Here is a 21,226-nt window from a genome sequence, read left to right as displayed (position 1 = left end):
TTTATAATTCGGATCAAAATCAGAACAATACGTAGACTTTGGTTAAAAAAAAAAGGCAAAAAAAAAAATAAACTAATGGTAATTGAGCACTAAACTACTTACTAATTGAATATTCATTTGCGTCAAATAAAAAGTAATTATATGCATAATATGAAAAGTAATAATATCAATCATAATTGTAGACATTGATTATGGAATCTCAGATCGATTTTCACGATACTTTAACACCGTACTAAAAATTTGTTGAAGTATTTATTCGTACGTACGAGGGTTTAAGCTACGTACGAATCACATATTTAAAGAGTTAACTCATCATTGATTGATTCTGCGAAAAAAGGAAATAAGAAAGTTGAAAATGAAATATCATAATTTTTGAATCGCAATAATCGACAGCTTTTAATGAGTTGCATTATACTCAGTTATTGTAATATTCATATGAGGATCAGTTCAACTTGTCACAGTCGCAGCGGTTTGTTGGGAGAAAAGTTCCACTTGAACGGCATTTATGAACATTGGGACACTGTGCTGTCTTTGTAGGTGACACTCTATGAGGCTACTGAGAGTTGCAGAAAAATCAGTTTCTAAAAGATCAACGCCATCCTCGCCAACTTGGAAGAATAGAAAGTCGTCCGGCGACTCTGCGTACTGACTTGACAGCTTATATCGTCCCTCCTTTGTCCTGTCGACTCGCCATCCAAAGAGCTGATAACAAGCCTGACGGTATTCCTGCGAAGCTGCCTTGAACGCTTCTTTCAGACGAGTGATCTTGATCTCATTAGTCTGCTTCAGCTCGGCGATTTCTGCAACAAGGATTAAAATTTGCCTGATTAGATATGAGCAAACAATTGATATATTCGAGGTAAGTCAATGGTACATGTATTTTTTTTATTCTTTTTCTGTAAATAATTCTTTACCTTGAGCTTGAACAGATGATCCTATGGGTCCGAGATTCAAAGTACCAGAGGCTGTTCTAGCTCTGAGTTCCTCGACCTCTCGTAGAAGAGCTTCGTACTTTTCTTCCGCCTGTTTCTCTGCCAGAGCGGCTGGATTCATCTTGAAGTGAAGGATCCTTGCATTGCAATTGAAATCTCCTTTTAGCGCTCTGTGTTCTAGCTCACCCTGGAGTCTCTCAATTTCTTCTCGTAACCTTTGACACTGACCCTTTTGTACACAATCCTCGGCAGCTTCTAAATCTGACTCTAATTTGGTGACAAGCTCCCTGAAAGTAGTATAATATTTCTTGATTAAGGTATGTGAATAATACAAGAAATTTTCTCTTGTGTGGAAACAAAAAACAGAATCAGTAGAAGAGAAGTAGAAAAAGGACAGACGATTTCATATCTACCTGTATCCGTCTATGGCTCGTTCCAAGGCCGGTACACGTTCTGTAAGTACGCTATGGCCATCAACAGTCATTTCTTTTTCATACAAGTCGAGTTGCTGTCTGTAACTGTCTCGTTCTCGGGTAACTAGCATCATTTTCTTTTGTAGCCTACTGACCAACTTGTTTAATTTTTCCCTGACAACTGTCATGTCGTTTGCTATCATCTTGACCTCCTCGTATTTCTTACTAAGGTTTTGACATTCTCTCTGTGCAGATTCCATCTTTGACTTCAATTGACCTTCTTCGGCTGTTAAGATCAGTTCGGTTTGTTGCAACCGCTGTAATTCTTTTTTTATCGCTATCGGTCCACCAGTAATGCCAATCGACTCATACTCCCTAATTTGTGACAGTAGCTCCGCCCGCTGTGCTTCCAGTTTTGCAATTCGCAGCTCCAACTTTTCCGTATGCTGAACCCTGATGGCAATTTTCATTTCTTGTAAATCTAGGATGATGAACTCCTGCCACATCGGAATCGGTTTGTCAGAAAGATTTTTATTTTAAAAGTTTTTATTTACCTTTGCTGCATGCTGCAGATTTGTTCTTCGAGCAGCAACTTTCCTTTTACCGCTTCTCGCAAAGTAGAAACCAGTTTATTGGCAGCATGAAGTTCTCGCTCTAGATCGCTAGCACGTGCAGCTCTAGCCGCCATTGCTTTGCCCTCTTCACACAACGATCGTTCGGATTCTAACTTTTCAATTTTCATCTTCAAATTTTGTACTTCTAATTCCAGCAACTCACTCTTCTGTTGGCCACTTCTGGCTTCTCTGAGGCTCTCTTCTAGTTGTAAGATTCTATTTTCAGCAGCTTCGAGCTTCAGTGTTTTTTCTGTCACATCCTCATTACAATCACTCGTTTTGAATTGTTGCTGATGCTGGTTGTTCGCTTGTCTAGTTTCATCCTGAAGTCTTGTATTGTCATTCATCAATGCAAGGGTTTTCTGGTCTAGTTTCATCTTGACCTAAGCAAAAAGATAGTAAAGCAAAATTGCAAAAACATGTGATAAGTAGCAATACTATTTCCGGTTCCCAAATCTGTTTCTCTATTCTCCATTCCCAAAAATTCTTGCAAAAAATACACCATCAATAAATAGTTTATTATAAAGTACACGAAAATCTTTACAGTTTCCGCATTACCTGAGCAGCCTCTTTTTCAGCATTAGCCTGAGCCTCTTTAGCTTCTTGTATCGTTCGCCGAGCCATGTCCAATCTAGCTTCTAAAAGTTTTATTGACTGTTTATCTTGCTCAGCCTGCATTTCAAACAATTTTTTTTCTTTGTCAAAGACTTGTTCCATTTGCCTCCTGACACCATGGAGCTGATCCACCGTTGCTTCTTGGTGAGACAGTCTTGTTCGCAACGAAATTACCTATACAAATTTACAAGTGGTAAGCTTGTGCAGAGGGAAATGCTCCAAATGATAAAATTCATCGGTATTTAATACGCTGCTTTAGTTTTCAGGCAAAATTTCTTTTTGTAACAATTACCTCTCCTCTCAACCTTCTCCATTCCCAAGGGCTTCCAGGTACGCCATCCAGACTAGATCTGTTAAGACTGGTATTTGTTTCATCTAGCCTAGGTCGTTTTGGGGTACGTTTGCTGTCATCACTGTCGATGTCACCGATGATAGAAGAAGAGGGAATGTAAGACGCCGAAGACAAGCGTAGCCCAGAAGACGTTAGACTGTTGCGTTGATAGCCTCCAGAACCTGATCGCAGATCCTTGATCATTTTGACGACACAGGTTGGATCGTCGTCGCCCATGATTTTGAATTTTAAAAAGTTTTAAATGTTGTTTACGAAAAGGTAACCTCTTGAGGGTTGATTCAGATGCCGCATCAACAAACTGATTCAGTTCTGCGGCTTCCTAGAAAAATCGTAAAATGCTGCCGTAACCTACGTGTTTCACCGGCAACTATCACTGTATGAATAAATATGTTTATACTTCTTACTACACAATTCAAACACACATTTGCACGTACAGTATAAGCCCTGCGAGATGCATCCTCTCTGCTGGCTTTACAATTTACATTGACAACCACGAAACTCCACCATTGGTTGAATCCAACGGAAATTCTGTACCGCATAGCTGAACAGTCGTTAAATGAGTTCCGCAATGCACGGCCAGGATTTAAGGTTGCGTTCCAAAATCAGCAGCGCTAAAAACTTTATAGGACAGAGGCAGAGCAACTCACGAAATTGGTTTCGCAAAAGAGATAATGACGAAGAAACGAAATTGCTCTAGTCTCCATATAATTTATATATGTAATATATAATTATAGTTCGTCAATTTTTTGGCGAATAGTGGAGATGTCTGAGTTTATAATATCTAGTGATTTCTAGAGGTTTTGAATACTGATTAGCCAGACCTTTTAGTCCGCACTTGGCAACACTGCATACAAGTTTCCTTGCAGCCTTGCAGCATGCTGCGACGCTAGACGGCCGGTCCAACTGTCAGCCTTGTAAATCTTGTAATAATTGGCGTTTATCTCGTGTGATATATCATTTGAAATAAGAAAATATGTCGTGTGCTATAAGACAGCTGGAGGAGCGACAATTGTCGGTGGAGTTGACTTTGATGCGATGGTCACCAAAGATGGATCTCTTGGCTATAGCTAACATGAGAGGTTAGGATGATATACGTAGTTTATGAAGCGGTAAAACTCCGACAATAAATTAAGGATAGTATCGTTATCCTTACTTTGGACGATGTGCATTTTTTTAGGGGAAATAGCACTTCATAGGCTCACGTGGCAGCGTGTCTGGCTTTTACCACCGCCTGAAGAAACAGATTTGGTCCAGGACCTGACGTGGCGACCAAATGGAAAGCTCATTGCTGTTGTTTATAAAGAATCAAATCTCATACATCTTGTTGATGTTGAGAACAAGAATATCCTTCATAAAACTCAACAAAGTTCACAGGCAACTGTTACAACATTGTCCTGGCTACCTCTGGGCATTCAAGAGACTGAAAAATATGGAACTGGAATCAAAACTTGTTTCTCGTCAACTGGAGAATATCTTCCACCTTTGCCTAGCTTGAACAGAAGTTTTGGGCATGAACCTGAGCACAAGGAAAGCTTATCGCAAACTTTGGACATGTTATTTGTAAGTATATTAAGGAATGAATGCTAAAATACGTTGAACAAGAGCACTTCTTGCGAATTCACTTCTCTTTGTTGCCCCTTATTTTATTCATTCATTTATTTACACGAATGAAATGTAAGTAAGCAAGATTCAAAGATCAAATGTGATGAAATTTACAATCTGTTCAATGTTTTACAGCTTGGAACTGAAGCTGGCACTGTCGCCATGTATGTCTTTGGCATGTTTAATTGCGGTACATTAAGCATAGGGCCAGGTTCCGTACAAGAAATCAGCGGCGGTTCAGGGGGACCAATTTGGGTCAGTTTGCGATCCTCAGAGAACATTAGTGTTGTTCGTCTGTGTTGCCCACTTTTGGAAAATAATGGAGCATTTTTAAAAGTGAGTTTCACTTGAGCTGCATTTTTTTTGTAGTGTCAACATTAAGGTGGTAGTGCTGAAAAATGCTTGTATTTATTAAAGGTAGCGCAAGCTCAAGCGAATATTGAATACCTGATGGACTACCTCGAACGTACATTGATGGCTATTTCCGAAGCGTGGGAAACAATTCTCTTAGAAATGGATGAAAAATTGTCACGTTACGCTGAGGCCAACCCTCCCGGAGCAGTAGCTGCAGATTTTTTGGACCTTCTTATGATCGGCATTCCCTCCGTAAATTTAGAAAATTTCCTCTTGAGAGATCTGACTGAAAAAGGATTGAAGAAATTAGGACACAGCATTGAAATGTGCTACAGCAATATTCAGGTTTGTTTACTTCTTGGGAATAACCGAGAAGGCTCTTATTAGGTCTAAATCTTTTTGTGCAGAAATTAGTCCTAAAGCATCTTAGCAGCGTCGGAATGGCACTGACATACCAGCTGGCTGAAATGACTGGAATGGCTAAACTTGGTGGACAATACGAAGCCCTGGGATTTACTTCCGAAACTGTAATTAACGAAGCTCTTCGGGCATCCGAAGCTTTTCTTGCCAAAGCATCTGAAATACAACAAGTCATCGATCATAGTATGCGTGATTACAAAGCATTTTTCCGGTGAGTAGAAAATGATTAATGAATCGTTTTTTTTTTTACAGAATAGTGTGTTTTTCAGATGGTTATATGTTGTTATACTCAAATTGACTGGCGAACGGGTGCCGCCTGAAGTGAGCAGAGTTAGTCAACAAGACTTGACTTTTATTGCTGAATTTTTGCGTGGATTTGATCAAGTCGGAGATAAAGAAGGGGCTAGGAAAGGTGTGAATCTTGAAAAACTCGGTCAGTACTTAAGAAAAGGAGAACCTCTTCAGACATGCTTAACCCCTGACGGTAGCGAATGGGCTGCTATGCTCAGCGAGAATGTCTGCTTACAAAACCACCCGCTATTGGTTAGGCAAGACCTTACGCTGTCCTTGTTACAATCTAATGCGAAACTGGTTGACGCCATAAGCGTCGTGTTTGGTCAGGCTTACCAGGGACTAGTGAATCTCTTTATTCCTACAGCCGTGAGCTTACCAGCTGTGTCAACCCTTTCTCTCTCATCATTACATTCACAGTTTGTAACGTCTGAGAAGGATTTATTGCTCGCTGTCTCAGACCTGAATGGAAAAATTTTGCGGATGTTTAAGGTCGTCCAAAATACGGGTACTGAAAAGACTTTAACAGTCAAAAATGCAACCGTTGACACGGATCGGCGACAAGGTAGACAAAGTGAAGAAAAATTGAATCATCGATATAATATTCAAATCACTATTGCCCATGGTTATATTATCATGTTATGTAACTTTTTACAGGATCCGATACAAAAGAGATCGCTGCTAGCGGCAGCAGCTTGATAATAGACTTGCAGTTCTATTCCCAAGATTATTTAAGTTTGCTCATTCTGGAACATCACACGCATTCGTCATATTTCGTGCAGCTACCTCTTGGCCATATTTTCACGTTTGATACTAGAGAGAATATAGGCATTAGTGAATTGGTTGAAATTTCTGGGGGAACCTGGCCAAAACCTGTTCAAGGAATAGTAGCGAGTCGTTTGGCTGTAAGTGGAGCTCGGAAAGTGGCTGCTATCCTTAGTGAGAGCAACCGTAAAATTCGTATACTGGAAATAGAAGTCGAGGAAGAAGATGACGATGAAGATGATGAAGATCAAGCAGAAGAGGCAGATGATAACGTAATGGATACCACTGCTGGTGTTAGTACAAATACAGCTCCACAGTGAGATTCTTTGAGCAAATGTAAGTAGTTTTTATTCATTAGTTATACACTTTAAATCTTATTACTCTACATATATATGACTATTCAATTGCTATAATTACATAGTATAGATTTGGTACAACTAGCTTGTTCTTAACAAAGTTAATTATCCTATTATTATGAAAATTATGCTTATCACATTCACATTTGTAGATGTAATGCCATACCTTGTCACGCAATCATTGTGCTATTTATATTCACTGTGTAATACATTGCGATCACTTGATGTTCATTTTGTATAATCGGCTTTTGACATCAAATTGATTTCTATTTCTTTATTGGTCTACAAATTATTAGGCTTCAACCGTGTTTCTAAGTGTATCTAACTTTTGATGAAAAATTATGGAATCTCAACAGCCTGCGCCTGATGCATCTTACTAAACACTTTTGGAAAATCAACATCCACTGCTGCATTATCGATGCCTATTTCTTCTGGGGGTGGCGTGCTACTGCGAACTACTCCTGCAGACCCACGTGTTCCATCTCTATAATTGACTGGTGAGTTTTCCCTTGATGGTTCCATATCTGAAATTGATTGAATGAAGTTCGTGTAGCGAAGCACGCTTGATGTTGATATTTTGAATCACATGTGATAATTGATTTGACTGATCATCGCTTGTGTTTGGATAAAGGATAATAGTTGAAGTGTCTCACCAAAATATTTCATATTTCTACGTCGTTTGGTCGTAATTATGTAAAGTAGCAAGGCGATGATTACAACTATTACCATAACAGCAGCCAGGCTTCTCAATAAGTTTGTCTAAAATCGAAAAATGGCATTTAAGTCTTTCAACTGTCTCACATTACAACCTAACAAATATCATGATAGCAAAAATTAAGCTAAAATCTTGCCTCAAAATCATTCTCCCACACATCTTCCCAGTCTTTTGTAACTATTAGTTCAACCGTTTCCATATTGATGACAGATTCATCATTTATACCTCTTGAGATACATTTATAGAAACCAGATTCAGCAGTCGAAACACCCTGGGAAAAAAAACTACCCAAGTTAAATTATCCTAACAGAGCTCGATCTACATCTTTGGAAAAATTGTATTACCCTGATCATGAGTTTCCCAGTGAGTACTTGGTAGTTGTATTTTTCTGGGTTCTGTGGGTTTCCTGGACCTATGATATTATTTTTATCGGAGAGCTCCCAGTACATGAAACGATGATTGTCGTCAATACTTGGGCATGGCAACTCAGCTAAATGGCCAGCACTAACTTGTTGCACAATCACAGCTTCACTAACCCATGTTACGCTCGTTACGAGAGCTATGACCAGTACCCATGTAATCATCTACGCATAATTGTAAACAACAATATTGGAAACAATTTATAAATTTTGTACACTTTTCAGAAATGATTATTTATTTAAAGTTGCTGGTTTGAGAATTTCACGAAATTTGCAATTCTAGTTATCTTTCAACAGTACATTAGTTTTTGTTATCACAAGCATGTGCAAATGTAATTTTTCAACACCGCATATCTGTTTAGCACATTCCGGTTAATAAGAAAATCAAATTAGTTCTCACTTTTAGAATTTTCTTCGCAGTTCCGAAATTTTTGTACCAGAGTCAAGCCTGGGAAGGTTACTCTGACAGATGTTTTCAATTGCTAAGCGGTAATGCACAGTAAAATGTCCACTAATGAGCTCTACCTGTGCGCTTACTGGCAGCTTACACAACTAAGAACAACTCAATGTATTTATTTATATCTCCGTCCTATTCATCCTTGGATCTTCTAGATTATTTTTAGTATCTGTTTTGTGAGTATTTTGCTTGATACATCCTAGCAGCATTCTTGTCTATAGTTATGAAAGGTTCCTTAAAAAAAAAACGTTAATTTCCTTATAGAAAGTTTTGAACTTGCCATTGAATAAACAATAAATTGATATAAAATTTCTATAGTAGAACAGTTAAGATGTGTTACGTAAAAATATTTACATAACATAGAGGTTTCCGCCTATTTATACAATTTTGGGCCAGTTCCTTTCAGTTGGAAGAAAAAATAGCTGGGTAATTAGGTGAAAAATAATTTACTCGTAACATATATGTAGAAATAATGACATAATGTTTTATTTACAACCAAAAACCAGGGAGAGGTGAATTTGTTTACTGTGGATCTTTGGTTGTGTGATAATGTACATTATTGGTCAGTTAGTATCGAGAGTGTTGAATGAGATGGACAAAGACATCGCACCCTAGTGCTGGGAGTAAAAGCCACAAGGGGGCGAGTACAGCTTTGGCCGGCAAATCCGATTGAACTACTTCCAATTTAAGGCAGAGAAGAACTTGGCCACACAGCTTAGTCAGAACAGCAGTCATGTACCATGCCTGAAAAATTGAAGCTGATTAGCCGATGGTAAAATGAATATAAATATGTATTATTCAAGGATGTATCTTAGCAAGCATCGTTATTATTATTATTACTTTACGACGTAGACTGCTGACGTGATCATGTCCGTTCTTGCAGTGCGATATCATGCGAAATATTATATAGATTAATAGAATATTGTCGTATAGCCACATTGGTATGAAAACTATGAACCAATTCCATTGTATTCTAAGATCCAGTCTCAACACCAGGAGTATTAGGAATATCAATAGATTGAACCACGTGAACAATGCTCTGTGTAAAACAGCCATACTGACTCGAGAAGGTGTAGATTTTTCGGGGATTTTTTTCAAACTTATCACCTTTTTGCTGATTTCTATTACTTCAGTAGCAAATGCACTTTGGGAACTTCTCGTTATTACTACATTGTATTGTTATCTTTGTTTTCTGATTGGCAGAGTAAGATCATTCCTTAAACCAGCGATTCTTCATTTGTAATTATCTATGTACAGAACAAGAGGTTGTTGTATAACAGCCTGAACATTCGATGCTATTTCAAGCAGCTGTTCCGACGGTTGGTTGGAAATTTTTTTTACGAGTTTAGGTCAGTCTATAATTAGGGCTTATGCTGTAGTCAAGCAGATCACCATCTGATGAATATTTTGAGGTTATGATGTATTCGATCGTTGCGGGGTGTCATAAAGGTCATAAACAATCCGGATATCATGAGAAGAGAATGATGATGAAAAATCACTGGGATATTGATCATCGGTACGTAATTTGTGACAATAAAGCCGATTGATATATCACGTCAAAAATTGTTTACATGACGGCTGTGCGTTTGACGTTGACGTGATTGCGATACTTTTAAGCAGACGACAACGGTAGCGATGGCCGATGTATCGAGAATCGAGCATGCGAAGCGAGATACGGTGTATCGAATTCGTCTGCTACAAAACTACAAAACTGATTAATACATATGTCCCATATATTTAATATATCAGTGATAGAGTGACCAGCGTCTTATTCAGTCAATGCCACGAGACGAGGCAGTTTTCATGTAATTCCGAATTCTAATCGGATGATTATTTCACTGCTTGGTATTTGGGATTTTCAAACTTATCCTATCCTTTAAACCTATCCTTTTTGGATATTCATCTCTGCTTGAATAACCAAACAATTTCTAATCTTCATACCAGCTTTCGACCTTCACAAAATTTTGTCGTTTAATTTTGTGCCGTTACAATGATCGATGGCATTTTAGAAAATAAAATTATCTACGGAAGGAATTATTGCATAACGAATTGTCAGTTGATGACTAATAAGTTCTATGCCCGCAAACGATGCCACGATGAGTTGGCTAAAAATGCGTATAATCGACGTTCAGCCTATTACTGTTTCTACTGCGTAGGCCTTTCTACCAGCAGCAAGCGTTATAGACAGACCTTGAGGCTTGAGGAGAGGAGATCAAAGGTCTAAAATAAGTTTTAAAATCTCAGTTAACAAGTAACATTAGGTAATGCTGCACCAATAGTAAGAGGATAACCTCCGTCGAAGCAAGTTGAACATGTTCGGTGACTCGCTCGATGTCTCGGCGGTATGTAAGCCTATAAATAAGTCTTATTCTTGGGTTAGAAAAAGGTTATTTAAAGCCTAGGGTTATTGTAGTTCGTAGGTGCGGTCGCCCACAATCGTCTTTCACATCTTTCACGTGTTAGGTCCAATTGGTGCGTTAACCTTAACTGTACAACACATACGGAGGACACGTATTACGAAATTCGAATAGTTTAATCTGGTATGTCGATGATCACGTCGCGCGCAACGGTTTTCACCTCAAGATATAGCGTGATTCTGTCAGGGTCAAAAAGCCGGGTCGGGACCGCGTGAAGCCGCGTCCGTTGCCAGATTTGCAAAAAAAAAAATACATAAATAAATAAATTACAAACAGAAACAGGATAATCATCTCGGATATTGTTCTCGCCGCGCGTTCTTTCATTACATTATCTTCTCTTTCTTTATTTTTCTTTTTACATCACTCATTACCATAACCTCATCTGCATTCTTTCCAGCCCTAAATTCTTCATTGAATCTGTGAAGAAAGTCAGGACGAAATGTTAAATACACATTCGGTGGTAACTATACATTGCATACTTGTTTGTTCGTTTTCGTATCCTTACTTAGTTATTTATTAAAAATTGCTAATGGAAAATACTCGCTCGCAGTAGCAATGTAATTTTTCCAGCTAGTGGCTATTTTTTCTCCTAACACATTAACAAAGTATTATTTCTCTAACTTTGCACTGGTTAAATTATCGCAAGATTTTTATTTTTGTTAAATCTGTGTTGCATGTATGAGAATTACTGATTTCATAAACAAGTATGTAGTAAAATATCACAACAGCGTTGTTCCAGGTTTGATCGTAGCTACAAATTCATTCGCATGCCGATTCTCTGTTATGTAACTACTGTTATTTTTATTACGATGTAAAAACGTGTTTTAGATTGACGGCCAAATGTTTTGATTAAGCCCTCGTAAAATTGGAAAAAAAAAATACACGCATGGTTTCATAATTTGTACAAAAGTTAGAAGTGTAGAAAAAGGGAGGGACTTGTGGCGTATCAAAGGACTGAGATAATCCGTACACGACATAATTTAATCGTGTTCAAAACTTGCCTTATCTTATCTTTAGATACTTACCACTCGTACGTGATAGATGTGGCAAAATTTCAAATGGTTAGAACTCAGTCAATGAATAACAATCATGTCGATGTGGTGGCTGGTATAAAATTATTGCATTGAAATCTATTTGTCTAGTTCAGTAGGTTCTTGAAATTAAGCTGTCATAAAAGTCAGATTTATTTAAAGCATCATCAGCCAGGATCCAAGTTTTCCACATTGTTGCGCCAGCAAGTCTTATTTAATCAAATGATCATTAACCAGCATGCTTATAACTATACCCGAAAGCTAGCAATTTGTTTTCACGTACATAGAATTTCTGTTCAGTAATTTAGCTCCTATATTATTAGTACATCGTCAGTTTCAAGTACAAAACCTTGAAGATGGAGGACTCATTGCTATTTGTCATCGTCTTAATTACATTTCATCCTTTATTCAACAGGTTTTTCCCATCCTTGCCGCGGTAGGGATAATAATAGCCACAGCATGGGCAGCTAAAGCTTACATATCCAAAGGAAAATCTGGAGGTAGAAAAAAGAAGTCTGCGCCAGTCGCTCTCGTTGATCCAACGACAAAGTATCCGTTGCCATTATCAGAAAAAGAAGTACTAAGCCATGACACACGTCGTTACCGGTTTCAACTCCCATCGCCTCAACACGTTCTGGGCCTACCTACCGGACAGCACATTCATCTCTCAGCCAAGATTGGAGGAGATGTAGTGATCAGAGCTTATACGCCTGTATCCAGTGACGAGGATCATGGCTTTGTAGATCTCGTCGTCAAGGTAAACCAAAGTTTCTTTTTTCATATCTGATATTCTTCTATGATATATTTATGTATATGTCGGAGCAAGACCGGCGAGGGTCCGTCCAGGCGAGGAACCCATGCTTGTGACTCGTGTACGTAGTTCTGAGCACGTTATACTTCACTAGCACCGGAGACCACGTATGTCTATTGCAACGACTGGCTCACTTCTGATCTACTGAGTCTTATGAGCTCATTCTTATACATCGTACGACTGACCTGCCATCTTCACAGATCTTTACGTCACCTTACAAGGGATTCATGCCCACATATATATTTTTCTGTCCCAAACTGGATGACACGTTCCATTCTTTTCAGGTGTACTTCAAAAATGTTCATCCAAAATTCCCTGACGGTGGCAAAATGTCGCAACATTTAGAAAGTCTGAAAATTGGGGACACTATCGATTTCCGTGGGCCTTCTGGCCGCCTTGTTTACAACGGGGCTGGCAGTTTCTCCATAAAGGTTCTCAGGAAAGACCCGCCAGTACAACATTCCGTTAAGAAGGTCAGTACAGGTCTACTGTACTGCTGGGATAGTCAGAGTTTTAATTTCTTTCCCATTAGTGCGCAAATTATTTTCATTTGTGAACATTTTGATGTATTTTTAGGTGGCCATGATTGCTGGAGGAACCGGTATCACGCCGATGCTGCAGCTAATCCGTCAGATAACCAAGGATCCGTCAGATGATACTCAACTCGCTCTGATATTCGCAAACCAAACGGAAAAGGACATATTATTGCGAAATGAATTGGAAACGGTTGCAAAGGCGCATCCTCAACAGTTTAAACTCTGGTATACGCTTGATACGAGTAGCGAAGGGTGGCAGTATAGTACTGGCCACATAAACGCGGATATGATTTCAAAGCACCTCTTCCCCCCATCAGATGACACGATCGTTCTGATGTGCGGCCCTCCTCCCATGATAAACTTTGCCTGTAATCCGAATTTGGATAAACTCGGGTATGACGCTAAGCTCAGATTCGCTTATTAATTACGTTACGGTTATGAAGCTATTCTACACGTACTCCCACTTGAATCTCTAGCGGGACGTATATTTCGTGTAATCACTATTGTTAAAACTATACTTACTATCCGACGTTTGTTGCGAGCATCGACCCTCGTTGTTTTGCCATTGATTTCTTGCAATTTCAAATGATCCGACCTAGGTAGTGAACCTTGATTCACTGCATCATTCGCTATGATTATACAAAGTATAGAGCCCTCATAGAATTTTTGCGTATTGTAGACAATCGTTAGTAATTGTGAAAAAAATAAAATCGAATAAAACGTGAATTACGAATTGTTGATGATACAATATTATTGCAATTCTTTTTGGCCTTTTTCATTTTGAAATTGCATTTACATGGTCGTCATTTTTCTATGCAATTAAATACTCTATATTTAGACAGCCTTGAGCTAGAACATTATTTTCAAGTATTATGAAGAATAATTCATACTGCGGCCAGGTACAAAAATGCTTGATTACAGCGCTGATACATAAATGTTGGTAATTTCGTTATCTGTAAGGGATAGCATTAAGAGTACAATATAATTTTGTTTTCAACCATTTCGTTCTGTTTAACAGTATCTTGGAACATTGGGTGTTGCTTGAAAGTCCTATACATATCTTTCAATGTGACAAGTTAAACGACTAGTGATTATATTATAGAAACTTTATAACTATATCTGTTGTTCAAGGAGGTTTAGTTTCCGCGAAATAAGCTTCCTTGTGTAAATCAGTCAGATTGAAAAACCCTATCATTGAGCGACACCTAAATGTGCAACCCACCAAACAGTGTTAATGGTGACGAAATTCTCCCGAAAGCTTAGAGCAAGTTGAAATTAGTTAAATTTTTGAGAAAATTTCAATGAATCTAGAAAGTTGTTTGAAAGTTATCGAACTTTGATTACATAGTAAGCGTCACAACTAGTTTTGAATTCAATTTACTCGCAAAATGAATTTCTAATATCCAATTTATAATAGTAAATTTAGACAGAAATTTTCGTGAGAATTTTATCATCACTATAAAACGGGATAAATCTTCCCAAATGAAATTCTGTATAAACTGGCTGTCAATTGATAATAATGCGATAGTTGGCGGGGATCAATTAACGCGCGAAGGTCGTGCCTTAGATACCGGGAGAGGTAAGTTACGGAAGATCGTGATTTCGAGATGGGATTTCGAGAGGCTGTGGTCGACACTAGGGTCGACTTGAGTCGAGAGCCCGGTTGTATACGAGTCGTTTCCCCAACCCCCGGGTGGGGTTCTCAGTTATAAATCGATCCAGCATCTTTCGGCGTCGCTCTATATACGAGTAGAATTATAATGTCGAAGGTCCTTACGCTCAAGCGCGATGAGAAGCATCTATAGAGATTCGCCCTCGACAACCATTGTCGATAATTTCCCTCCTCCCTCTTCTCTGTCCCAGAACAAGCTCTCTCCGATACTTGCCTACTTGAAACGGAATTTTGCTGACGGTGACGGAAAGGGCTAAAGACTAGAGAAATTGGCGAACTACCCGGCCATATGCTAATGTAGACGTATACGTATACGTACATACATATATATATGTATGCATACTTATACATCCATTCTCACGGCTATACATTGCAAAAATCTCGCCTTTCGCGTAAACGTGTGTATCGAAAACACCAACACGCATAGAGGCTGATAAACGACGTACACGCGAGCGTCAAGTTGCCGTGTTTGCGGCGGTCCTGAGGGAAGGTGGGATGAATGGGGCAGGTCGCAGGAGCGGCAATATCGATTTGACAGTCAGCATCGCGCGTCGGGATCAAAGAGGGTGGCTGGATAGCTAGTTCGCGACTTCGATGGCTCGGGAATTTAGCCTAAATTTCAGTTCCTGTCGGATTTCGGCGCATTGCGTTGCCTGTGTAACCGCAGATAGGACACGATAAAGAGAAAGGATCTCTATTGTTCAGCCTAATAATTCACGCCTGGTATCGTGCGATCTGTGACCTGTACTGCGTTCGTGCGTGCGTGGTTGCGTGGGTGGTTGCTCCATAGGCGCGCGCGCCAGCGCAACACGCGCGTGCTTCGCCAGTTCTCTTGCGATGATCTCCCGTTCATCCCGCGGGAGGACGGAACGTAGTCCGTGATTTATTTCGAACCACTCATGTCAGAGTCCGCGGTGACCAGACGATGGCGTTCGGTAATTTGACGGTGAAAGACACCCGCGGAACTCCAGTAGAGTTTGTATATTTTTTCGAATTCATCCCGTCCGAATGCTGCACGGATTAACGATTTATAACTGAGCGGAAGCTCGACCTCGCTGCCTGGGTACGCGAAACCTTCAAATTTTTAACTGGCCAAACTGGGCTGGATCGATTTTAAGCTGGGATATTTGAGAATTTAAATATCTTTAGTACTTGAACGAATTTATTGGTACAGCTCGAGTTCGTTGTTGAGATTTACAGCGAGGAAGGTAAAATACGAGTATTGTCTGGAGTATTGGCTGGTTTTCTCGCGTGTTCAAAATAATGAGGAGCTTTTGCGAGGCCTTAGAAAGTGTCGCGTGCCTCCGCCAGATGATGACGACGATAATGGTGCGAAAACTGAATTCCTCACGAATAACGGAATGAGATTTTTTAATCGCTGAAGTGCAGGCCATGAAATTTAGCGGGAACCACGAGCATGAAATGCGATGGATAAAATTTGCGCTATTGGCCAGGTGAGCGATTGATCATCACATTGGCACGGATCGAAGCGCCTCAGTTCCGGAGATGATAATGGAGGATTCACCGGCCCGGATGCGTCCCTACCTCGACTCCTGGGACGTAAGTGTGCGTGTCGATTATTCCCCTTCGCGTTATAGCCTTACCACCCGTCTCCCCCTATCGAAAATAAAAGAAACGCAATAAAATCTGGCTAATGGCTCATGCATTGAAAATTTGGACAACACAGAATGAAGACAAATACTCGGTGGCCAATAGCCAAGCCCCCCTCCAGGGCGCCGAGGAGGATCACCCTGAGCGAGGCACGTGGACGGGGAAGTTTGACTTCCTCCTGTCCCTCCTCGGCTACAGCGTAGGCCTCGGCAATGTGTGGAGATTTCCCTATCTTTGCTACTCTAACGGAGGTGGCGCCTTCCTGATACCGTTCACCATTATGCTTATCATCGCTGGACTACCCCTTATGTTCATGGAGCTTTCGTTAGGTGAAAAAAAATTTATTACACGGAAACAGTAAACTTGGATGCGATTGGTTGCCGAAGAAATTTTAGCATTATTTAATCGTCGCGCTGGTGAAGTTTTTTTGTACCACCTTTTGCAATATGATGCAGAAGTTTGCGAATAATTCATATACGTCGCGAAAAAATTCCCTGGAAACTTCTGAGAAATTAGAATGTAGGAAAAAAAATTATGAAAAAAACGTCGTGACATCGTTTCCTATGTATTTATCAATATTGTTCTGTGTTCCTTGAAAGTTTTGAATCTTCAATTACAGATTGTCTTAGATTCTCTGCGATGTCCTGAAAATTGTAATTATTCAAAGCGTGAACTGCCGATTGTTTGTGCTAGCGGTGGAGAATACGTAATCGAGTTTATTGAATTTTGATCAGTCGAAATAAATTTATTCGAATCAACAAAACTTTATTTAAATCACGTATGACGGGGTTGAGTGAAATTAATAAAAATATACGTATAAACCAAATGGGAATGTAACGTATAAGAGATAATTTAGACTTGGAAGAAAATCAGTTTCTGCAACAGATGGGAAAATTTGGTGCAAAGTACTGCACGTGGCATTGTTATAAGAGTGAATCGTCAAAAAAGGTCTAATGTCTCGGAGTTTTAGAATTTTTTTTTAAACTGTCAAAATTAAAAATCTCAATAATTTGTGAAAACGTTTGAGAAAAAACAATTTTCACCACATCAAGTACCAATTTCTCGAGAGCTCGCGTAATTTTATGCTCTTGTAATTACATAACGGAATTATTAATTTAGGTCAATACGCAAGCCTGGGTCCTGTGGCGGCTTACAAACGCTTCTGCCCACTGTTACGAGGACTCGGTTACGGAATGGTCCTGGTTAGCTCAATTGTGATGCTGTACTACAACCTGATTATCGCCTGGACTCTCTACTACATGTTTGCCTCGGTGGACGGTGAGAGTTGAGATACAAATCTCCTTTTCGGGTTCAGTGTAAGCCAACCATGTTGTACGATTCCACAGGTATTGGTGTTCTGCCGTGGGCTCACTGCGACCCGGCCTGGAGCACTCAAGACTGCTACACTCCAGAAGCCGCGGAGAATTGTGCCCGACAAAATACAACCTACTTCAGGGGAAACTGTCTGAACAGCACTCAGCTAACTGCACTTGTTCTTGGCGGGGAAAACGGAACTACAACCGTCCGACGGCCCCCGGCGGAAGAGTACTTTAAGTTAGTACATACTTATGTCGTCGTTTAATTTCTGTTTCAGTCATCGCATCGTGTTTCACCTCTTTTTTCGCTACTTGTTATTACTCGATTTGCGATTGTGAATATTGTAGAAGAATTATGAAAAATATGGATTGTTAACTTTTTTCTCAAGCGAATTTCCCAACTTTGTGCTTGCAGCAACCATGTCCTGGGTTTGAGCGTTGGTATCGAGGAGACGGGCTCGATTCGCACGCCTTTGGCGGTGTGTCTCTTCCTCGCCTGGGTGATCGTCTTTCTATGCCTCAGTAAAGGTGTTCAAAGCTCTGGAAAAGTGGTCTACTTCACGGCCCTCTTCCCGTACGTCGTTCTGGCAAGTAATCTAGTATATCGGTTAAGCTCGTCGTCCTCATTCATATAGATTATCGCACAGAAAATGTTGTATAATACACCGTCGTGGAGTTATCTTTAACCCCTTCAGAGATCTTGAGATTATCTTGTTCTCGACATTTTATTCTCATCTGATAACTTCCTCGTTAAGTGTTTTTTTTTCTCTCGCTATGTCTTCATGAAGGGTCATTTTTATTCAGCTATTAAATTACTAAATTGAAACGAATATCATTGAATTCGATTAAACGTTGTATAGATTGCCCTCTTCATCCGGGGAATACTTTTGCCGGGTGCCGGTGAGGGCATTCTCTTCTACCTAACTCCGGACTGGCGACGCCTGGCGTCGGCAAAGGTTTGGGGCGATGCGGCGGTCCAGATATTCTTCGCCCTGAGCCCGGCTTGGGGAGGACTGATCACCCTGAGCTCCTACAACAAATTCACCAACAACTGTTACAAGGACTCGCTCATAGTAGCGGTGAGCAACATCGGCACCTCATTTTTTGCCGGGCTCGTTATATTCTCGGTAATCGGATTCCTCGCCAACGAGCTCAAGGTGGAGGTCGCATCGGTCGTCGACCAGGGGGCTGGACTCGCCTTCATCGTCTATCCCGAGGTAGATGAGCGACATCGCGATATCAGTACAAACGTAACTCGCTCAAACGGCGGTTTAACAATCATGCTCTTTTACTGACCGCAGGTCGTTGCTCGCCTCCCGGTTGCACGACTCTGGTCTCTCCTGTTCTTCGTGATGCTTTTAACCCTGGGTCTGGACTCGCAGTTCGCCCTGATGGAGACCGTAACTACGGCGATCCTCGACGGCGTTCCGGCCCTCAGGAACTACAAGTTCTGGGTCGTCCTGGGCGCCGCGATTCTGGGATACGCTGGTGGCCTGATATTCACGACCAATGTACGTCTTCTAATTGACTTTTCTTCTTCACACCGCCCAACCAACGTTCTTACTCTCATCGACAGGCTGGCATGTACTGGCTGCAGCTGATGGACAAATACGCTGCGAATTGGTCGGTCCTTCTGATAGCCATTGGCGAGTGCATTCTCGTCGCGTGGGTCTACGGGGCTGACCGATTTCTCGACGATGTTGAGCAGATGATCGGGCCTCGTGGTCGATGCTGGCGTTTCTTCTGGACTTGGATGTGGAAGGTCGTTACTCCGGCTGCTTTATTTTTCATACTATTCTTCAACTGGGTAAAATACGAGCCTCTAAGTTACGGGACTTACATCTACCCTCGGTGGGCCGATGCTGTCGGATGGGCCGTCGGTCTGCTACCGGTTCTTGTCATCATCGGACTAGCCGTTGTGAGTTGATGTACACCTGATCCACAATCCTGTACCTATTTTTGACTGTAATCATTTTTGCGAGCGTTTTAATCCTGTCCGTTTCAGAACCAGTTACGCGGACGTCAACATCGACGTTGTAAGCGCTCCCAATACCCTTACGACGAGAACGACGACGACTACGACGACGAGGTCGACGATCTCGATGACATGGACGCCGATGGAAAGTCCAAGGGACGTTCTCGGCCCTCCGTTTGGTGCCGAGCTCGGGCCCTGCTGCAACCGACCTCTGATTGGGGCCCGGCGACACCGTTCAGGACGCAAGCGCGTACCCTACCACCCTCATCTACACGGGGTACGTGCCAGAATCGTACGGTTGGTGATCATTCTTCTTGTAATCTTTTTTCTCACTTCTCCTTCGATCAGAAAATCCGGGAGGATCTTCATCCGGAGGATACGACTCGGCTCGGGACACTATCGTCCTGGTGAACGGGAAGCCGATGGTTCAGCCACCCACGTGTCCCGGGCTTGTTACTGCTACGAAGCTACCCGGACCCTCGATACTGAAGAACTCTAGCAAAACGGATCTCGTCTGCACCTCGCAACAGGTCTGAGAAAAGGTTGATAATTGGCGGTACTTGAGGTGCGATTTTGGTTAGTATTGTTTATTATAGTTACTCGTAAGGCCGTACAAGCACTAATGTATAAACACGATCACACGAGAAAATGTTGAATTAAAAGATAAACAGGAAAATTATAGCGGCGCCTGTCGCGTAGAGCCTATCTCTATAGAGAGTTTCGACGGTTTGATGGACGGTATACTTACCATAGATGATATTAGGTATCCAATGTGTCGAATACCTACTCGGCGTGGTATTATCATTATCTAACAATAAGTAAGTGTCTATATACGCGTCCTAGGTGCCGATTATCATCCTAGTAGATTCGCGGGGCAAGAGATATATTAGAATTAGATGATGGATAGTGAGTCCCAGGTAACTTGGAGCGAGATTGAGAATGATGAAGAAGTACAAGAAATAAAAATCAAATTTCTCTATTTATAATATTATCAATGAGCCCTCATTCAAATAGGGCTGATGGTTATTTCGTTCAACTTTTAAAACGAATAATTTTTAATCGATGTTTTTTAGTAATGTTACCTCGAAAATTGTTCAGTTGAACTGAATTGTAAGGAATTGTTGAAATTGTATTGCTTAGAGTGCTTAGGTGTTATGATTTACGTGACGGTTGACTTTATCACAACTCGGATTATACTTTCACTTAATCCGGTCACATATTTACTACCCCTTCCTCTTACTATTTGTATTTTATACAAAAACAATCTTTTTTTTTCCCAATTTATTTTTTGTGTTTAAATCTTGGTCGTCGCTTTCCCGTATTCTTCATTCCCACGGTGCAAAATGTCTTTTGTTTGTTTTCTAAAAAAATATATAAGCAGGGTAAACGGTAATTGCTGCCTTCGCCTTCTGCAGTTCTTTTTTTTGTTTGTTTGTTTTTTTTTCTCAAGAAAGCTGCCCCTATTATACGATGTATAGTCAAATATGGATATATTATATCGATTGTTATATTTGTATCAATGTTTTTTATATTTGTAAGAATACGTTATTTT

At 40.5% G+C, this 21,226-nt stretch overlaps 7 protein-coding genes across 11 annotated transcripts in view; 4 read left to right on the top strand and 3 right to left on the bottom strand.

Annotated features, from left to right (window-relative positions):
- Positions 1-4,254, top strand: part of LOC124412082 (dedicator of cytokinesis protein 7) — a 58,979-nt gene extending 54,725 nt beyond the window's left edge. The window contains exon 21 of one of the 2 annotated variants that reach the window (XM_046891686.1): positions 4,104-4,254. In XM_046891686.1, coding sequence (XP_046747642.1) covers positions 4,104-4,122 — 19 coding nt within the window. In that variant the 3' untranslated portion in view covers positions 4,123-4,254. Of the gene's footprint in view, positions 1-3,916; positions 4,007-4,103 lie in introns of those variants that run through there. The other variant, XM_046891688.1, reaches the window with a different exon arrangement.
- On the bottom strand, positions 110-3,376 carry LOC124412085 (mitotic spindle assembly checkpoint protein MAD1). Its single transcript, XM_046891692.1, has 7 exons — positions 2,867-3,376; positions 2,518-2,748; positions 1,900-2,342; positions 1,346-1,798; positions 915-1,219; positions 372-800; positions 110-317 (listed from the first exon to the last, which is right to left on the bottom strand). The coding sequence occupies exons 1-6, from the start codon at positions 3,140-3,142 to the stop codon at positions 448-450; spliced, it is 2,061 nt and encodes a 686-aa protein (XP_046747648.1). The 5' UTR covers positions 3,143-3,376; the 3' UTR covers positions 110-317; positions 372-447.
- On the top strand, positions 752-20,423 carry LOC124412084 (sodium- and chloride-dependent glycine transporter 1). Its single transcript, XM_046891691.1, has 11 exons — positions 752-778; positions 15,726-16,332; positions 16,460-16,712; positions 17,503-17,661; positions 17,730-17,937; positions 18,115-18,286; positions 18,560-18,916; positions 19,001-19,210; positions 19,276-19,617; positions 19,705-19,951; positions 20,023-20,423. Exons 2-11 carry the CDS (start codon positions 16,279-16,281, stop codon positions 20,208-20,210), a joined length of 2,190 nt encoding a protein of 729 aa, XP_046747647.1. The 5' UTR covers positions 752-778; positions 15,726-16,278; the 3' UTR covers positions 20,211-20,423.
- LOC124412746 (anaphase-promoting complex subunit 4) lies at positions 5,117-6,921 on the top strand. The gene is made up of 6 exons (XM_046892868.1): positions 5,117-5,227; positions 5,290-5,513; positions 5,572-5,962; positions 6,014-6,158; positions 6,251-6,674; positions 6,867-6,921. Exons 1-6 carry the CDS (start codon positions 5,117-5,119, stop codon positions 6,919-6,921), a joined length of 1,350 nt encoding a protein of 449 aa, XP_046748824.1.
- On the bottom strand, positions 6,681-8,420 carry LOC124412095. Its single transcript, XM_046891708.1, has 5 exons — positions 8,249-8,420; positions 7,774-8,013; positions 7,566-7,700; positions 7,368-7,473; positions 6,681-7,238 (listed from the first exon to the last, which is right to left on the bottom strand). The coding sequence occupies exons 2-5, from the start codon at positions 8,011-8,013 to the stop codon at positions 7,054-7,056; spliced, it is 666 nt and encodes a 221-aa protein (XP_046747664.1). The 5' UTR covers positions 8,249-8,420; the 3' UTR covers positions 6,681-7,053.
- On the bottom strand, positions 8,736-9,792 carry LOC124412098 (transmembrane protein 60). Its single transcript, XM_046891711.1, has 2 exons — positions 9,146-9,792; positions 8,736-9,049 (listed from the first exon to the last, which is right to left on the bottom strand). Exons 1-2 carry the CDS (start codon positions 9,359-9,361, stop codon positions 8,873-8,875), a joined length of 393 nt encoding a protein of 130 aa, XP_046747667.1. The 5' UTR covers positions 9,362-9,792; the 3' UTR covers positions 8,736-8,872.
- On the top strand, positions 10,474-13,826 carry LOC124412093 (NADH-cytochrome b5 reductase 2). 4 transcript variants are annotated; one of them, XM_046891705.1, is made up of 5 exons: positions 10,499-10,647; positions 11,120-11,182; positions 12,169-12,510; positions 12,849-13,037; positions 13,141-13,826. In XM_046891705.1, exons 2-5 carry the CDS (start codon positions 11,162-11,164, stop codon positions 13,522-13,524), a joined length of 936 nt encoding a protein of 311 aa, XP_046747661.1. In that variant the 5' UTR covers positions 10,499-10,647; positions 11,120-11,161; the 3' UTR covers positions 13,525-13,826. The 4 variants fall into 4 exon arrangements, with proteins under 4 accessions (XP_046747658.1, XP_046747661.1, XP_046747660.1 ...); XM_046891704.1 differs by lacking the exon at positions 10,499-10,647 and adding an exon at positions 10,717-10,777; XM_046891702.1 differs by lacking the exon at positions 11,120-11,182 and having other exon boundaries at positions 10,474-10,647.
- Positions 20,424-21,226: the final 803 nt, after the last annotated feature.

The sequence above is a fragment of the Diprion similis genome, chromosome 11 (genome assembly GCF_021155765.1).
Source record: "Diprion similis isolate iyDipSimi1 chromosome 11, iyDipSimi1.1, whole genome shotgun sequence".
In the NCBI taxonomy this organism is placed as follows: domain Eukaryota; kingdom Metazoa; phylum Arthropoda; class Insecta; order Hymenoptera; family Diprionidae; genus Diprion; species Diprion similis.
This window is presented reverse-complemented; position numbering and strand designations above follow the sequence as displayed.

Coding starts and splice junctions, on each gene's coding strand:
- LOC124412085 (XM_046891692.1), bottom strand. CDS start 3,142: ATGGGCGACGACGATCCAACCTGTGTCGTCAAAATGATCAAGGATCTG. Junction 2,749..2,866: donor GGAGAAGGTTGAGAGGAGAG/GTAATTGTTACA, acceptor AAATTTGTATAG/GTAATTTCGTTGCGAACAAG. Junction 1,220..1,345: donor CGAGCCATAGACGGATACAG/GTAGATATGAAA, acceptor TACTACTTTCAG/GGAGCTTGTCACCAAATTAG.
- LOC124412746 (XM_046892868.1), top strand. CDS start 5,117: ATGATCGGCATTCCCTCCGTAAATTTAGAAAATTTCCTCTTGAGAGAT. Junction 5,514..5,571: donor GATTACAAAGCATTTTTCCG/GTGAGTAGAAAA, acceptor TGTGTTTTTCAG/ATGGTTATATGTTGTTATAC. Junction 6,159..6,250: donor TGACACGGATCGGCGACAAG/GTAGACAAAGTG, acceptor AACTTTTTACAG/GATCCGATACAAAAGAGATC.
- LOC124412095 (XM_046891708.1), bottom strand. CDS start 8,013: ATGATTACATGGGTACTGGTCATAGCTCTCGTAACGAGCGTAACATGG. Junction 7,701..7,773: donor CTGGGAAACTCATGATCAGG/GTAATACAATTT, acceptor TTTTTTTCCCAG/GGTGTTTCGACTGCTGAATC. Junction 7,239..7,367: donor TAGAAATATGAAATATTTTG/GTGAGACACTTC, acceptor AATCAATTTCAG/ATATGGAACCATCAAGGGAA.
- LOC124412098 (XM_046891711.1), bottom strand. CDS start 9,361: ATGGCTGTTTTACACAGAGCATTGTTCACGTGGTTCAATCTATTGATA. Junction 9,050..9,145: donor TCAGCAGTCTACGTCGTAAA/GTAATAATAATA, acceptor TCAATTTTTCAG/GCATGGTACATGACTGCTGT.
- LOC124412093 (XM_046891702.1), top strand. CDS start 10,618: ATGTTCGGTGACTCGCTCGATGTCTCGGCG. Junction 12,511..12,848: donor TTGTAGATCTCGTCGTCAAG/GTAAACCAAAGT, acceptor CATTCTTTTCAG/GTGTACTTCAAAAATGTTCA. Junction 13,038..13,140: donor TACAACATTCCGTTAAGAAG/GTCAGTACAGGT, acceptor ATGTATTTTTAG/GTGGCCATGATTGCTGGAGG.
- LOC124412084 (XM_046891691.1), top strand. CDS start 16,279: ATGATAATGGAGGATTCACCGGCCCGGATGCGTCCCTACCTCGACTCC. Junction 16,713..17,502: donor GTTCATGGAGCTTTCGTTAG/GTGAAAAAAAAT, acceptor TTATTAATTTAG/GTCAATACGCAAGCCTGGGT. Junction 17,662..17,729: donor CATGTTTGCCTCGGTGGACG/GTGAGAGTTGAG, acceptor ACGATTCCACAG/GTATTGGTGTTCTGCCGTGG.